Source organism: Pelobates fuscus, chromosome 7, assembly GCF_036172605.1.
Source record: "Pelobates fuscus isolate aPelFus1 chromosome 7, aPelFus1.pri, whole genome shotgun sequence".
In the NCBI taxonomy this organism is placed as follows: Eukaryota; Metazoa; Chordata; class Amphibia; order Anura; family Pelobatidae; genus Pelobates; species Pelobates fuscus.
In genome coordinates this window covers 77,118,784-77,132,173 of record NC_086323.1, presented here as the reverse complement: position 1 = coordinate 77,132,173, position 13,390 = coordinate 77,118,784, and the positions used below count along the sequence as shown (strand labels likewise).

The 13,390-nt window shown below is 40.7% G+C and overlaps 1 protein-coding gene across 3 annotated transcripts in view; it reads left to right on the top strand.

The window, feature by feature from the left end:
- Window positions 1-9,984, top strand: part of EEIG2 (EEIG family member 2) — a 36,100-nt gene extending 26,116 nt beyond the window's left edge. For all 3 annotated transcript variants that reach the window (XM_063426091.1, XM_063426092.1, XM_063426093.1), the window contains exons 7-12: window positions 2,762-2,865; window positions 3,034-3,129; window positions 3,405-3,591; window positions 3,798-3,925; window positions 6,082-6,151; window positions 8,380-9,984. In XM_063426091.1, the coding sequence (XP_063282161.1) occupies window positions 2,762-2,865; window positions 3,034-3,129; window positions 3,405-3,591; window positions 3,798-3,925; window positions 6,082-6,151; window positions 8,380-8,422 (628 nt within the window). In that variant the 3' untranslated portion in view covers window positions 8,423-9,984. The remainder of the gene's footprint in view (window positions 1-2,761; window positions 2,866-3,033; window positions 3,130-3,404; window positions 3,592-3,797; window positions 3,926-6,081; window positions 6,152-8,379) is intronic.
- The last annotated feature ends 3,406 nt before the right edge of the window (window positions 9,985-13,390 follow it).

Here is a 13,390-nt window from a genome sequence, read left to right as displayed (position 1 = left end):
GAGAGCGCATTGGGCAGCACATGTAACCTGTATGTACGGTTTGCTGTACGCCTTTTACAATGACCTTGTAGAACAGCACAGAAAAGCTGACATCCTTAAACAGTGCATCGCAGATTTCTATTTTGCTGCTTACTTCAAATGTCAAACTTGCGGCCCAAAATGACTATATTTGTGGCCCAGCAGAGGCAGCATTCTAATTAGGCGATTCAGGCAACCACCAAGGGCCTTGCAGCCATCTAAATCGACTTAGGACAGACAAACATGTCGGGTCCTTGGTCTATGATCGGGGGCCCAACGTAGGGCAGTTTGCCTATTATGCCGCCGGGTGCGAGGCCCTTCCTTCAGTCTGCCCTGAGAGAGAGCCAGCACTGCAGTCAGTCTGCAGCTCCACTGGGTGCACCCATCACCCCCTCCTGCTCCACACTATAGCACCCCCCCCCGCTCCACACTGTATCACTTTCCCCCGCTCCACACTGTATCACTCCCCCCGCTCCACACTGTATCACTCCCCCCGCTCCACACTGTATCACTGCCCCCGCTCCACACTGTATCACTCCCCCCGCTCCACACTGTATCACTCCCCCCGCTCCACACTGTATCACTCCCCCCGCTCCACACTGTATCACTCCCCCCGCTCCACACTGTATCACTCCCCCCGCTCCACACTGTATCACTCCCCCCGCTCCACACTGTATCACTCCCCCCGCTCCACACTGTATCACTCCCCCCGCTCCACACTGTATCACTCCCCCCGCTCCACACTGTATCACTCCCCCCGCTCCACACTGTATCACTCCCCCCCGCTCCACACTGTATCACTCCCCCCGCTCCACACTGTATCACTCCCCCCGCTCCACACTGTATCACTCCCCCCGCTCCACACTGTATCACTCCCCCCGCTCCACACTGTATCACTCCCCCCGCTCCACACTGTATCACTCCCCCCGCTCCACACCGTATCTCTCCCAGCCCCACACCGTATCCCTCCCCCAGCCCCACACCGTATCCCTCCCCCAGCCCCACACCGTATCCCTCCCCCAGCCCCACACCGTATCCCTCCCCCAGCCCCACACCGTATCCCTCCCCCAGCCCCACACCGTATCCCTCCCCCAGCCCCACACCGTATCCCTCCCCCAGCCCCACACCGTATCCCTCCCCCAGCCCCACACCGTATCCCTCCCCAGCCCCACACCGTATCCCTCCCCCAGCCCCACACCGTATCCCTCCCCCAGCCCCACACTCTGTCACCCCTCCACAATGTCACCCCATTCACCCCCTGTAACCCTGCTTCACCTAACCACCTTAACATTAACACCTCCTGATCCTGTCACACTAACCCCCTCCAAAAATGCCGAACTCACCTGTCATCCAACAATACCGCACTCAGCCTATCACATAAACTTCCCTAATCCTGTCACTCTCACCTTTTCTCACACTATCACACTAATCCTCTTTCACCCTGTTACTCATCCTGCCTCTGACATGTCACATTGACCCTGACAAATAACCCCCCCCATTCTGTCACGCTCGCCTCCCCTTGTCCTGTAACACTCCCTCCTCCAATTTTGCCACACTCATCCCCGACCCTGCCACACTCACCCTGTGAATTAACCACCCCTTAATCATGTCACATTCACCTCCCCTTGTCTTGTTACACTCACTCCTCCAATCATACTACATTCACCCCAACCCTGTTATACTGACTCTCCAACAATGCCACATTCACCCTGTCACATTAACCTGCCCTTCATCCCCAAAACACATTGGATATACAGCATATACAGCACTCTTGTTATATACAGTCTAGTGCTGTCATATTATTTCTTTAGCTGCTACCTAAGGGTAAAATGAGAACAGTGCTTTCTTAGTCTAGGTTTCTGTGTGACCACACAAGGCAGGCTAGCACTTTGCATTGCTCACGGTAGAACGATGAGAACCATCCTCCCAACTCCATTCAACCACATTCAAAATCCATCCACTATTTATTTACTCCATAGTTGTCTCCCTCCCTCTGGCACACTTGTTGTATTGTTCTCTCTGTCTTTGAGTAGTTTCTTCTGGAAGGAACATGTACTAAAGTGAAATTCTTTGCAGCGTCCTTGGCTGGGCAGATCATTATACCTGCATAGTGCTGACTGTCTTATTAGTGGGTGCCCAACATTTTACCAATCACTTTCTCCATCTGTTATTTTACTGCTTTTAACACATTGAGTGCCATTTAAATGGGCAGCACTGAGGGTAAAACTTGTATTTTTACATCCTATATGTAGTGGGTGGTGTAGTGTTCCCCAATTCCCATGCTTCCTTTTCACAAGGATTGGAAGGGTTTCCTGGCTGCCATATTGCACGTGTGTCACATGTTATCACTGTACAGCTAGGAAACATGCCATTGGAATGCCCTATATGTAAAATAAAGAGATTTGATTGAATTATATACACATATGTGATATATGAAGCATGAAGATAATTTTCCATTTGTTTTTCGCTGCTAATGAATCTTAGGTGCTGCTGTGTGACAGCTGCGCTGAAAATGGCTTGTCTGTCCCTATATTGCGATTAACCCCTTTATAAGGGGTATTAATAGTTTGTTGTTGCATGTAACCTTGTATTAATGATGGTACTGTATTCGTCTCTTGTTATTATATGCGTAGCAATGTATTTATACCTGTTTTCCAGATTGTAAGTTAGACGGATATTTAAATGTTAATAGTGGCTCCCCTGTGTTACATAGTTACATTGTTGCATCATGTTCTGGTTTCAGGGCAACTTCCACTGGCACATCAATTGCAACTCCCGGAGACACTGACTCTTTGCAGGAAGACCGAAAAGGCCGGGAGACCATGAAACTGCATCTGGGAGTTTCAGGTACAGGGACTGTGCATGGCTACTGTAGATTTAGATACGCGGGTCAGTCAGTGGGATTTATGTGTGCATACATTTTGACGCATGGCCATACGCACACGCAGGCACAAGGTATTGTTAAGTGCCCTTTTATGTTGTTTAGATCTGTAAATATATAATGTGCATTTTTAGACCTGTCATCTAAGAGTGCGTCGGTGCCTGATGAGCTGGGAGCGTGTGGACATTCCAGGACTTCAAGCTATGCCAGTCAGCAATCCAAGGCTTCAGGTAAACTAAAAGAATCCACACACACTAATGCAGTGGGAGTGTGGCATGCTGCTTAACAAGCAGGACAAGAAAATGAACTGGACAACAGGATTTGTTTGTCTGCTCACAAGACATTTTTGCATTTTAGGGCCATCTTTTTCTCTTCAAACTGGTACAGAGGGCAAAGGACATACTTTAGATAAGTGTAGAAAATGCCTTTAGCATAGTATATAATAAAACATTACAGCATATATGTGTCCTTATAATTAATACTTGTTGGATATCTTTCTGCTCAGGATACAGCACTGGCCACTCACGGTCTTCCAGTCTGTCTGAGTTGGGCCACCGAAGGAACACATCCGTGGGCAGCGCCTCGACAGGAATTGGAAGTATCCCAGAGCCAAGTGACGAGGACAATAACAAAGTGTCTTCATTTAGCCCAGAAATCACAGAAGAGGGCTCATCCTCTGAAAAGTTGAGCAGGTGAGGATAAAATATGGACTTTTTTATTTTTACAAAAGAAGACATGAGGGAAAAATATCACGGTGAAACAGTATTCATTGTAGGAATGATGACAGTGAAGATTAACCAAAAAAGTTACCTTTTGCATTCAGATAAAGTAAACATCCAGAAGGCCCTTCTGTTCTGATTCTTTAGTGTAACATGCACAATGTATATTCTCCTTATAGGCTCCCTGTGAAACAGGACTCTGTTGAATCACAGTTGAAACGAGTGGATGCCACCAGAGTGGACGCAGATGACATTGTTGAGAAAATTCTCCAAAGTCAGGACTTTAGTCTGGATTCCAGTGCTGAGGGTAAACATTTGTACTTCTCTTTTTTTTATGCACAGATCAACACTTCTACTAAGGACTTAATAAGAAGGGCTGCATTGTGTATCTATATTAGCCTAAACGTTCTTGTTGTTTACAGCTCATTATTCTGATAAGATATCATGAAGATTAAAATACCCAATGCAATACATAATGGCATTAGATACAGTAGTGCTCAAACGTTTGCATATCCTTGGCAAAAATTGTGAAATTTTGGCATTGATTTTGAAAATGACTGATCATGAAAAAAAAAAAATGTATTAAAGGATATTGATCAGATGAAGCCATTTATTATCACATAGTTCTTTGGCTCCTTTTTAAAATCATAATGATAACAGAAATCACCCAAATGGCTCAGATCAAAAGTTGACATACCCTTGATTCTGTAAACTTTTAAAAAGGTAGACACACAAGGTGACACACACCGGTTAAAATGGCAATTAAAGGTTCATTTCCCACACCTGTGGCTTTTTGAAATTGCAATGACTTTGTTAGCTCTCACATGGATGCACTGAGCAGGCTAGATACTGAGCCATGGAGAGCATAAAAGAACTTTCAAAAGACCTGCGTAACAAGTTAATGCAACTTTATAAAGGAGCACAATACGACGATACTTGAACCAAAATGAGCTGCATAGTTGAGTTGCTAAAAAGCGCCAATTCCACAAAAAAGCCCAGTTAGAGCGTACCCGACAACACCTTAGAGCTTCTGGCACACTGTAATTTGGAGTGGTGAGACCAAAATAGAGCTTTATGGTCACAACCATATGCGTTATGTTTGGAGTGGGGTTTATAGTGAAAATAATACCATCCCCACTGTAAAGCATGGTGGTAGCTCACTGATGGTTTAGGGGGGTGTGAGCGCTAAAGGCACGGGGAATCTTGTGAAAATTAATGGCAAGATGAATGCAGCATGTTATCAGAAAATACTGGCAGACAATTTGCAATCTTCTGCACGAAGGCTGCGCATGGGACGCTCTTGGACTTGCCAGCATGACAATGACCTTAGGCACAAGGCCAAGATGACCCTCCAGTGGTTACTGCAGAAAAAGGTGAAGGTTCTTGAGTGTCCATCACAGTCACCTGTCCTTATACCATCGTGCCACTCTGGGGAGATCAGAAATGTGTGGTTCATGCAAGACGACCAAAGACTTTGCATGACCTGGAGGCATTTTGTCAAGACGAATGGGCAGCTATGCCACCTGCAAGAATTAGGGGCCTCATAGACTATTACAAAAGACTGTGCGCTGTCATTGATGCTTTAGGGTGCAATACACCGTATTAAGAAGTAAGGGTATGTAGGCTTTTGAACGGGGTCACTTAATTTTTTTTCTTTGTTGCCATGTTTTGTTTTATGACCGTGCCATTCTGTTATAACCTACAGTTGAATATGAATCCGATTAGAAATACAAGAAATGTGTTTTGCCTGCTCACTCATGTTTTCTTTTAAAAATGGTACATAGATTACCAATTCTCCAAGGGTATGCAAACTTTTGAGCACAACTGTAACAGCTGAGTGACCTACTCAGTCATTTATTTTGTTACTCCAAAATCAGTTGTATGACCAACATTTCTACTGGAAAAACTGCTCAAGGCTCCTACTACACCAAATGTAAAGTAAGACTTTTGCAATTTACCTTTCTAAAATAATAAATTTTACTATAAGAGTACGTGAAATAAGTCTGATGTTTGTTTATTAAATATGTGAGATCATTTCTTTAAATTTTTTCCATGGTATTCAAATTCCACTTTATTGTATAAGTTTGTGTTTCTGGAATGCTCGATTTCCTTTTGTCATTATGCGGTCCTGAGCAATTATCTTGGGCGACATTCATTTAGTCATGAAGTGTAAAAATGTTTGATCCCAACTCGATATTGAGCGAGGAACTCCCAGCTGGCCAAGGCAGCAATCTCCCCCTCCAATTCCTAGCCAGGTCACTGTCACCTGGTGACTGAATTAAAGGCATGTAAAGTAAGCTGAGGCCTGGAGTTACTGTATTTTATTAAAATGCTTGATACAGATGTGTAATGTGACTGAGATACTTGCTCTTTGTGTGTACACTTGCCAAAGTCATTGAATTCCCTCTGTGGAAGGAGGTGGGAATTAGTGTTGGGATATTCATTTAAGTTTTTCTGTTGCAGAGGAAGGTCTTAGGCTTTTTGTCGGCCCGGGAGGAAGCACAGCACTTGGAGGTCATCACCTTCCTAACAGGTACCGTGTATAGGAGGTTCAATCAAAGCCCGGTCTGGGACACCAGGGATATTAACCATACCAGAGAAAAATATCTAATTTCACATAGAGACCTTTACCTCAGTCTAGCAGACATATCTTCCTACAGAAAGTTTCACCCATAGTAAGGATTACCTGTAGAATAGCTGATTCATTAAGCAACCTATAGATATTGTGAGTCTAAAAAGAAAAATGTCCAGCACACATCAGTAGGTGAAAAAGCACTCCAAATGTATTGAAGCCCCCACAACAAGTGTACAACATTTCAACTTAAAAGTAGGTTTTATATATATATTTATAAATAGGCACTGGTGGCTCTTTTTCGTATTTCCTCTGGATATTATGAGAATTGTACTTGAGAACCCGTCAGGATGCTGGAATCAAACTCAGCAACACCATTGACAGCCTCTAAAGATAGTATTGTCTGTATGGTATAAATGTAACACTTAGCGGGATATACTTCTAGTGTGATTTGTCTTCTTGCAATGTATCATATATGTAAGTTTACATCAGGAATTTAACCTTAACCACTGACTGGTGAAGTGAAAACATTGATATCACTGATCAGCCACAATATTAAAACCACTGCCTAATTTCATGTAGAGGACCCCTTGTGCTGCCAAAACAGCTCTAATACATTGAGTCATTGACTCCACAAAACCGCTGAATGTGTCCTGTTGTATCTGGCGTCAAGGAGTTAGCAGCAGATTCTTTGTCTTGCAATTTGCAAGGTGGGACCTCCATGAATAGGATTTGTTGTTCTAGCACGTTACATAGCTGAAAAGAGACTTGCGTCCATCAAGTTCAGCATTCCTCACATTTGTTTTTTGCTGTTGATCCAAAAGAAGGCAAACAAACCCCAGTTTGAAGCACTTCCAATTTTGCAACAAACTAGGAAAAAAATTCCTTCTTGACCAGAATGGCAGTCAGATTTATCCTTGGATCAAGCAGCTATTACCATACAATGAAAAATTATATCCTTGGATATTTTGTTTTTGAAAGTATGCATCTAGTTGCTGTTTGAACATCTCTATAGACTCTGATAAAACTACTTCTTCAGGCAGAGAATTCCACATCCTTATTGTTCTTACAGTAAAAAAAAAACAAAAAACTTTCATTTGCCTTAGACGAAATCTTCTTTCTTCCAGTCTAAGCGCATGACCTCGTGTCCCATGTAAAGTCTGGTTTGTGAATAGATTTACTCTGATTGAGATCTAGGTAATTTGGAGGCCTGGAGGCCAGGAGACCAAGGTAATGATAGAATCAATGTTATTCACTTCCTGCCAGTGGTTTTAATGTTGTGACCAATCAGTGTATATCGTTACAGTGGCACCTGTCGAAAGGTGGGTTATGCTAGGCAGCAAGTGAACAGTCAGTTCTTGAATTTCATGTGTTGGAAGCAGGAAAAATGGTCAAGCAAAAAGATCTAATTGCTTTTAACAATGGCTAGAGGACTGGTTCAGGTGGATTCAGTGTTTGCTCTAAGCAATGTTCTGCTGAGAAACCTTGGGTCCTTGCTTTCATGTGAATGTTCCTTTGACACATACCACCTACTTAGAGATTGTTGCAGGTCACATGCACTTCTTCATGGCAATGTGTTCCCTGATTGCAGTGGCCTATTTCAACAGGATAATGTACCCTGCCACATTGCAAGATTTATTCAAGAATGGTTTGAGGAACATGACAATGAGTTCAAGATGTTGACTTGGCCTCCAAATCCCCCAGATTTCAATCCAATTGAGCATGGGATGTGCTGGAGCATCAAATCCAATCCATGGAGGCTTCACCTCACAATGTGCAGGAATTAAAGGATCTGCTGCTAATGTTTTGGTACCAAATATCGCAGGACACATTCAGAAGTCTTGTTGAGTCCATGCCTTGATGCATCAGAGCTATTTAGGCAGCACAAGGGGAACCTACACAAGATTAGGCAGGTGGTTTTAATGGTGTGGCTGATCAGTGTATGAGAAGTATTTGCTTGGAGATACCATGTTGTGTTTGATTACAACAAATGTGAAGTCCTTTGAAACTGCATGATGTAAGGTGGAAACTTCTCCAGTGGCTGGTTGGCTAACCGCTACTGGAGGCGTCATTTTTATCTAAATATGAACATCTGAAGAAAAAATGGGCAAAATAATGATCTAGGTAACAGTACATTAATAATTATTTTACTGATATTTAACATTATATTTGTTTATATTTCATGTCAGGGTTGGAGCAGGAGCATATGAACAAGTTGTTATCAAGCGCTAAGGAGCATAGCTTGGAGCAAACATGGACTCTGTCAAGAATATTCCATCCTAGGATGCCTTCTGGATATTCAAACTCTCTGTAGCAATTTCTAACCGAACTGAATGAGGCTGAGGTTTTGTCGTGATCAGACAATCTGAAACGCTTTGTTAAATGGTTTGATTTTAATTTCCTTTCTTTTTTTTTTTTTTTTTGGAACAGTGGAGTTAACCATTGTGCTGCCAAAGGAGCGGCCCTGTAGCACAAAGGTAACAATTGCAGCTGAAAAAAACATGGAATTTGTTCTGGAAATATATGCTTTAACATTTCTGCTAGCAGGTTAGGTCATAGGACATTTTGTTTTCCTTGTTACTAGTTGCTAACAAAATACTGTCTTATTATATCCACATCAGTACTCTGGTTCTTCCCCCCCCCCCCCCCTCCCCCATGTGCCGATATATTTGGGATGATCATAGGAGAATATAAGCAACACTAATTTAATACAATATTTTAATATTCTTCTACGGATTGTTAGAACTGTAAGATTCATTAAATACTGTGCCTATTGATCAGGCATAATAAGAATTCAGTGTGAAGCTGCAACCGTTTTTTTTTTGTTTTTTTTTAAATATCCTATTTTTTTAAATCCTATTTGTTTGCTGCAATATGTACACAATAAATTCTTTTTTTTTTTTTTATATATGTATGTATATATAGATATGTTTTTTTAATCAAGTCTTACCCACAGTAGCTTAGTTTAACATGGTTCTTGATGGTCACTTCCTAGCACCACGTTTTTGGCTTTTGCCATATGACATGTAAGACCTGAGGACCCTCATTGACGTTTTAATCAGGGAGGCCTATAAAAATAAATGTCAGGGACGCATCAGGGGTAAATGAACACCGCCATCTATATTGTACTTATTATGGAGCGGTACTTGAGAACAGGTGCATAGTAACTTAAGTAAACAGACTACGTGATCTCTGCTTATTGTGAACAATCTGTGCCTGTGAAACATGCAGTAACTGATTTATGACCATGTAGTAGATGATTTACAAATAGCGCACGCCTCAAAAGTACTCACCCAGTGCCAGATGGTCAGGAGTACCATCTCTAATTGTCAGCATATACAAAAGGGCCAGGCACTCAGTCTGAACATATTTACTTTTCTTCCTCATCATCAAAAGGCAATTTTTAGGCTCGCCAGTATCAATCTGGTCATGTATGTAGCAGATGATGTCCATGGCTGAAGTACATAAGACAGGGTTATTTACGAAGGTGTGATGTGTTTGGAATTCAAAGTGAATTTCAACTTTTAGGCCATAACCGCTGAATTGGAAAAATATCACTCATGTCTTCTGTGCAGCTATTCCAACCTACATTTTGATATTCAATTTGAATTCCTGACAAATTACATATTAATAAATAACCAAGTGAACCGATGGATAGCTTGGAATATTTTAAAGTGTGGTAACATATATTCTCGCAAGCTAGTCTATTCCTGAATGATAAAATAAACTAAATGTTACTTATAGGGACAGGTCAGGCATACAAGAAGAAAAAGAATCACGCAAGGTGCAGTCCTGAATTTTATTCTCTCTCTCTCTCTCTCTCTCTCTCTCTCTCTCTCTCTCTCTCTCTCTCGTAAAGTTAGTTGTAGACGGGTATGAAAGCAATATAGATTGCAAAATGTATGGTGATGTCAATTTGGCCAATACAATTTTTTTCATTTGCAACGAGCAGTGGACCAACTTTAGTCATTTTAAGGCTAATTCACCCTAAACTGGAAATATGTTGAGTTGATGAGAGGTAATGAACGGGCCAAAATAACAGACACCGAAAAAAAAAACCTGCTGTTTTCGCCAACATATGTAATGTGTCAACAAACCTCAATGGATAAGAGTGAATGCATAGATTTAACAGCTTTAAGGACCAATATTACACTTTGCCATTAACAAAATCGGATTTTCTGCACAGTTGTGCTCCTTGCAACATTGTCACTTGTAGATTTCAGGGAATTTTAAAAGTTATCACAAGATGGCTACTTTGTCTTATGGACAAATCTGTTTTTGGAAAAATGTGGCAAAAGATAGAGCACTAAACAGCTTCCACCTACCGTGTCTTGTCCTTTCCCAGCAGTCATCCCTCATCACGACAGATAGCACCATAGTTGCAAGATAATTTGTGGAGGATCTCTACAGATCTTCCATAAACTCTTGTTCACACATACAAATATACCACTGACATGGCTCCTAGCAGATAAAGTCATCGGGAGCAGAATACACAGCTAAGCTGTTAGTTGGTAGAACCAATGAGGGAGAAATTCAAAAGGTATATCATCCCTTATTATTCTTTCCTAGTGCCACCATGCATGTGGAAGACCTCACCGGTAACATCGTTACTTTAAATGAGAGGAAATCGAAGTTAGAAAATAGGATCCTTTATAAAGAGAATTTTGTGATGATATAAGCTATTAGTACTTAAGGGTTAATGCTATGACAAAGTTTTGAATTTTGTATCACTACTTAATAATAATCTCTCTGCCAATGCGTTGCCTGTGTTACTCTCACAGAGTTATTCACTATAGTAAGATTTGCTGGGAATACATTGTGATTTTCAAATTGAAGTCCAAAATAGCCAAATTGAAAACAGGTTTTTATTTTAATTCATTTTTTTGGACTAAATTTCGAAATTCCACCAATTCTTACTTTAATGTTAAGATTTGTAAGTCTGCTAATTTGTCTATGTTTACAATAAGTTAGAAATCTGCAGGTTGCTGAACCTTTAACTGGGCATATATAAAACATAAAGCGTTTAAAAATGTTTTACATGGCAACGTATAACATTATTTTATATGCATTGTATTTATTTCATGTACAGTGAGAATTCTATAAATGTAGAGGGGGAAAAAAACCATTTAGCATCGTATATGGGAAAATTACATATTTAAGGTACAAAAAAAAAGTATAAAGATTTCATTGATGGTGCATTTAGACTTTGGTTTGTAAAGTGATTTATTTTTTTTAATACAGTTTGATTATTTTAGTGTTTTCGTTGTTTTTTTTTAAATGTATTGTTTCAAGAATCTAGTGAAATGGATATACTTTTTTTTTCTTTTAATATCTAATGGAGTTTTGTTTTTATTTTGGACACAACTTTCTTTAGCGCTAAAGTTCAATAACTTGTATGTATTCATTTTGAGATGGCATTGTATTGTAATAATGAACTCTGAGTGTTAGAGGTGTGCACAATGCATTGTTTTTACTATGTCAATGCAAAGGTGAATTCTGAACCACTGTAATTTATTATATTCATATGAATGAATGCCTTTACAATAAATGTTAACATTGGAACACAGAAAAGCGGTAGTCATAGAGCAATGTTGCTTTGCACATTGATAAATTCCCGGTACAAATAGTCTGCGATCATTCGGTCCTTTAGTATGTATAGGAATTTGAAGAAATTCTAGCAAGGGCAAAAAAAAAAAAAAAAAAAAAAAATCAAATGCAGAACAGGCGGCTGGCTAGTAAATGCTGGCTCTTAAATAGCGAAGAGAAAAAAAAAATAACAAAATAGCCCAACGGGAAATATAGCTGCTTTGGAACATTTGTAAACTATTTGTACAACAATTTGCAGATTCCTCCCCCCCATTAACTGCATCTTAGAAGACCATCTAGCTTCTAAAACTGTGAATTTAACACTTTACATACTTTGACTACGAGTTTTCTTATAATCAAAGTGTCGAATAGCCTTTTCTTTTAAAAGTGCTGATGCACTTACTGTGTTGAGTAACTCAATCTAATAACACGATCCTATGTAAATTTGAATTTTGATCCTTGTTTTGCTTTGAATTCTTTGTTTTGTAGATAAAGATTTAAAAATGAACAGGATTTTTTTTTTCCATTTTTTAATGTCTAATGTCTTAATTTCAATACCTATGCATGGCGTCCTCTGGCACTATCCTACCATTTAGCATTAGACATGTTTTAATACTAAACGAGGGTCCCCAGCAGCTCATTGCCCCTGCTGCTTGGGCTAATAAGTAAGCATTATTATGAACTGCTATGATATGCTGAAAGCTGTCATCTGACATTTGCAGGTATGAATCCGAGTGGCTATAAGGAAGTGTGTAATTTCTGCCTTCGTCACACTTACGTTAGGGGCAGAGCTGGCGGTGTGTAGCGACTCTTATTTAAAATGAACTGCTTGAAAATGCTTCATCATTGAATGGAGTGACAGTGCCAGAGGACTCCAGGCACTATTACCAATTCAATGAGATGAAATGATAATGCCTACATTGTCCCTTTAAAAGTTACTTCCACTGTAAAACTGGAGAGTGCATATCACACTTATCATGGGGGAAATTCTACTTACCAGTAACACGTTCATTCACCAAGGCTAGTGGAATTTTCAAAGGATTCCTCCAACCCTATGAATTTAATTTTAAATAATAAATGTCATACTAGGCATTATTCTGTTGGTCCCCTCCTCCTACTTATCACTTGAAAGGTTTTATTTTCAAAAAATAAGTTTAACTTGCTTTTATCCAACTTATCTTTCAACCCCTCCATCTGAAATCATGGCAGGCTTCTCATAGAGAAATATGTGAATGAACGTTTTAGCCAGCTTAGAGTGCATGCATGCGCTCTGAGCTGGCAAGAGGAGGGGAGAGTAAAAATGTGGTAGAGGATTGAGCTGTAGGGAAGAAAAGGGAGGTCTCGTCACATACAGGCAGAGCCTGCAAGGGGGGTTGTGTAAGAGGATAATCACATTTATTTTTCTCTCACCAGAGTGCATTGATGACAGACACAAAATATGCACAGAATTGCCATTGTCAACACAGAACAGAGTTCCGTCATGTGTGCTGGGGTACATCTTGCCCACGGCCAAAATGTGCCAATTACTCTGGATATGCAGTATTTCAAGCTAAAACACTGCACATCCAGACTCCTACCACCATGGCCACTTTAAAAAGCACAAATAGTCATGGT